Source organism: Ailuropoda melanoleuca, chromosome 8 (assembly GCF_002007445.2).
Source record: "Ailuropoda melanoleuca isolate Jingjing chromosome 8, ASM200744v2, whole genome shotgun sequence".
Classification (NCBI taxonomy): Eukaryota; Metazoa; Chordata; class Mammalia; order Carnivora; family Ursidae; genus Ailuropoda; species Ailuropoda melanoleuca.
Window position 1 is genome coordinate 19,496,997 of NC_048225.1, and position 4,743 is coordinate 19,501,739.

At 40.1% G+C, this 4,743-nt stretch overlaps 1 protein-coding gene across 1 annotated transcript; it reads right to left on the minus strand.

The window, feature by feature from the left end:
• Positions 1–201: 201 nt before the first annotated feature.
• LOC100467622 (olfactory receptor 145) lies at positions 202–1,125 on the minus strand. The gene has a single exon (XM_002928186.4). It carries the CDS (start codon positions 1,123–1,125, stop codon positions 202–204), a length of 924 nt encoding a protein of 307 aa, XP_002928232.2.
• Positions 1,126–4,743: the final 3,618 nt, after the last annotated feature.

Consider the following 4,743-nt stretch of genomic DNA (forward strand, 5'->3'; position numbering starts at 1 on the left):
GAAGTAATTGTGGTATTGGTGAGGAAAAAAAAGAAGACCACCTTATAAAGACTAAAAATATAGTATAGGACCCAAACTTCCTTTACCATGTTAAGAAAATTAGGCTAAGAAGGTTGCAACTAAATGTATTTTATTTAAACACACAGAATCTCCATGTGTGTAAATAACTACAGAGACAAACACCGTTTCTGATCAAAACACTCACCTACTCAGAGTTCTTCCCACAGCAAGTTTAATGTCTCTGTTTCTCAAGCTGTAAATGAAAGGGTTCATCATGGGAACGATGTTGGTGTAAAAGACAGAGGAGAATTTCCCCTCATCCATAGACCCAACAGAAGATGGTTGAAGATACATAAAAGCACCTGATCCAAAGAAGAGAGAAACAGCAACTATATGGGAACTGCAGGTGCTGAAGGATTTGGACCTGCCCTCAGTGGAGCTTATGCGCAGGATGCTGGAGACGATGAAACCATAAGAGATGAAGATGGTGACACTGGGCACAATCACATTGATGCCTCCCACAATGAAAACCACCAGCTCATTGACATGAGTGCTCGTGCAGGAGAGCTGGAGCAGAGGGAATATATCACACAAATAATGGCTGATGGTGTTTACATCGCAGAAGGTCAGTCTCAGCATGCATCCAGTGTGAGCCATGGCACCCAAAAATGCCTTCAAGTATGAACCAAGCATAAGGCTGGAACACACTTCGGGGGACATGACAACATTATACAAAAGTGGGTTACAGATGGCCACATAGCAATCATAGGCCATAGATGTCAGCACATAAGCTTCAGAAATAGCAAAAAAACAGAAAAAGTAAAGCTGGGTCATGCATCCCCTGTAGGAGATAATATTCTTCTTTGATGTGAAGTTAATAAGCATTTTGGATGTAAACACAGAAAAATAACAGAGGTCTATGAAGGACAAATTGAAGAGGAAAAAGTACATAGGGGTGTGGAGGTGTGAGTTTAGCCTGATCAGAGTTATGAAGCACAAATTTCCCAACACGGTGACCATATACATGAATAGAAACAGGCAGAACAAGGGAAGCTGGAGTTCTGGTAGGTCTGTGAGCCCCGCCAGAATTAATTCAGTCACAGAAGAAGCATTTTCAGAAGCCATTCTCCTCTAAGGGGATCTGTGAACACAGGGGGAAAAGTTAGAGAGAACATTCAATTTTCCCACCATATCTCCTCTCACAAGAGTTGGGTTTGTACTGGCAATATTTGAGACTAGCCCAACCAGGACCCAGAGAACCTACTTTACCACTATCAGGAATCTAGTCACGTAGCCAATCCCTCATTAGAGTCTTTATAAGCTGTAAAGCAAAGAGCAACAAAACCTGGCCTACAGAGTGAAGGTCAGGGGTTCCACATGCCCACAAGACTGCTGTGAAAACGAAAGGTTAAGGGAGAATATTGGACCAGGAGAGAATCGCCTTCTCTCATTTTATTTCTTTGACCACATGACCCCTCCCCTAACCAGTAAGTGGAGGCAGCAACCCCAAAAACCTGGTGCTGGCTTCTAATGGGGATTAGACTTGGTGTGGTATGAATGAAGAACATTTTTTCTAATCCAAAACTAAAGAATCAGAGTCTAGGAGAGTTTAAGCTCCTGGTCCATGTCACAGAGTAAAAACAATGCATGTACAAGAGTGAGAGTTCCCTCCATGGACTGACCCATAAACTGCATCCTTGAAACCTAATAATCTCTGAACCTTCCCTGTACGACTACCCTCCCCTCAAACAGGTCCTTCCACCAATTTCATGTGACTCTGAGGACTGCAAAAACTGGAAACAAAGTGGAATATCTTAGATCATTAGACTTCTGCCATAAAAGAAAGACATGAATATAAATGGATCAGAAACTCACCTTCCTTAGGCAAGAACACCTTAGAGCTTCCTTAACAGTATCACCCCTGTGGTCCTGAAAGGGCAGATTTAGTCTCTGTGGCTTTGCTCCCTTGGATTCTATGAGGACACAGCCCAAATGTAATTTTTCATATGCCCTGGAAATCTTTTTGAACCTCAGATAACAATTTCTCATTATGTGTCCTCTCAAGCAGCAGGTGAAAATAAACAGCCTTTATTATTATCATTTTTGCCACTTGGTAAATCACAGAAGACTTAAGGTGAGTGTGATGACATAATGTACTCAGTTATAAACAGGGCAGGAGCTTACAGGGTCTCTTCCGCAGGGAATGGTTTCTGGTGTAATAGGGTCTTGAGGGGATTGCATTTACACAAAGGACAACAATTTGTCTTTAATTCCTTAGGGACTCAGAATTTTACTCAAAATTTCCCTCCACTGTAGGGATTAGACATCCCCCAGGAGGAGCCAAAAATAAATTCCTATTTCCAGGTCAGCAACATGGCAGATGAGGAAGCCCTACACCCTCCTACCCTCCATGAACACCCTGATTGAGAAACATTTCCTGTACAGATTCCCTTTGTAAGAAATCCAGATACGAGTTAGGGTAGTCCTGCTCCCAGTTCAAGCATGAATCGAGTGATATTGGAGCTGCCGGGGAAATCCTAGATATCCTCTTGTTGTAACACTTTTCCTTGTACAACACCTTCCAATTGGGACAAAATCCCCCAGTTTCTGGCTTCTCCTGGGGAGGAAAAGAAGTACACCATGTGTCCAATGCCCCAACCTTTATTAGGTGTGCCCAGAAGACTGGATTCTAGATACTATGTGTCAGAAAGCAGAAGGGATACAGGACAGGGCATTCTTTAGCTGCCCATGGAAAGAGACAGAAAAGATGGTGGTTTGGGCAAGAAGTCACCGGAGTTCCTCACCAGGGTCAGTATAGAGCGAGCAATCGAAAATCCCTTTTCTACAGCTTCTCTAAGGCGAGGGAAAAATGTGCACCAAACGTCTAATAATACAAATTATCTGTTAGCTGCCTGAGGAACTGGCTTCAGTCTTACTTGTTTTCGAACACAGATGCAACTCCACACACAATGGATGCCTGGGGTTGAGGGGAAGGCAACTAAGAACAAAGAAAGAGGATTTGACTGTACAAACTTGAGAGGCCTCCAGACTCTCTGATCAGGCGTATTGTTGGTACCTTCTTGAGTCCAAGGCAGGACCATGAATGTTAGGACAAATGGGTGTTTTGTCTAAAGTGCAGACACCAATGCAGAGTCAATGAAAATGAACACGAGTTGAAATACTTTCCAAAAAGGAATAAATCTCCACAAACTGACACTAGTGAAATGAAAATATGTGATTTACCTGACAGAGAATTCAAAACAATTGTCCTAAAGATGCTCCCTGGAGTCAGAGAACAATACATAAACCAAGAGAAACTTTCAACACAGAGACAGAACACTAAAAAGTATTAAACAGAAACCATAGAGCTGAAAAATGCAATAAATGAATTGAAAATTTCAGCAGGGGTTCAAGAGCAAACGTGATCAAACAAAAGAAAGGAACACTCGATTTGATAAAAGGTCGCTGAAAATTATTCAGTCAGAAGGGCAAAATGAAAAAAGAATGACAAATAGTGAAGAAAGCTTGAGGGACTTATTGGATGCCACCAAGTAGATCAATATACACATTTTAGAAACCCCAGTAGGGGAGTGAAAAAGAACCAGAAACTATATTCAAAGAAAATACAGCTGAAAAATTCACAAATTATGGCAACTTTCCAATACTGTGACTTATTTATAGAAAGATAAAACCCACAAAAATTGCATAATTTATACACACACACACACACACACACACACACACAAGGACCAAGGTTCAATTACATATCCACTCTCCACTTTACTTAACTGAGCTAACCTGACTTCCACCTTCAGACTCAGGTCTATACGAATTTCCAGGAAGGATGCTTATCTAGGCAGGTGACATATAAAATGCCCTAGCCCAATATTCTGGGACTCAACACAAATTTACTGACTGCTGAAGCACCCTTAAAATTGAATTATGATTGTGATATTTGGTTCCTATCTAATCATTATGCTTTATAATAGCTCTGGTCATTGAAGCAGTCTTTCCTCTATGCCAAAATATTCACTTTTCAATATTAACAAATTATTATCATCACACAGTTGTCAAAAATAATGCCTAAAGAAGTTCTTTAAAAATAGATTTTATCAAACAAAAAAAAATGTAAAAGCAGCAAGACAAAAGAAATCTTTAACTTACAAGGGAAGACAAATAAGATTAGCAGCAGATCTGTCAAGAGAATCTTGATAAGCTGGAAGAAAGTGGCATGATATATTCGATGTGCAGAAAGGAAAAAATTGTAGGCAAGAGATGCTATCCAGCAAGGCTATCATTCAGAATAGAAGGAGAGATAAAGAATGTCCCAAACAAAAACTAAAGGAATTTGTGACCACTAAATATAAGCCCTGCAAGAAATATTAAGGGGGACCCTTAAGTGACAAAGACTAGAAAGGAAAAGAGAAAATCTCCAGAAACAACACAAAACAAGTAATAAAATAGCACTAAATTCATATCTATCAATAATTACTCAGAATGTAAATGGAATGAAGGCTCCAATTAAAAGACATAGGGTATCAGAATGGATTAAAACAACAACAGCAACAACAAGACCCATCTATATGCTGCCTACAAGAGACTCATTTTAGACCTAAAAACACCTGTAGATTAAAAGTGAGGAAATGGAGAAATATTTACCATGCAAGGATGTCAAAAGAAAGCCAGAGTACCAATACTTATATCAGACAAACTAGATTTTAAACTACAGACTGTAACAAGAGA

Excerpts from the sequence above, each read along its gene's own strand:
- LOC100467622 (XM_002928186.4), bottom strand. The coding sequence starts at position 1,125 with ATGGCTTCTGAAAATGCTTCTTCTGTGACTGAATTAATTCTGGCGGGG.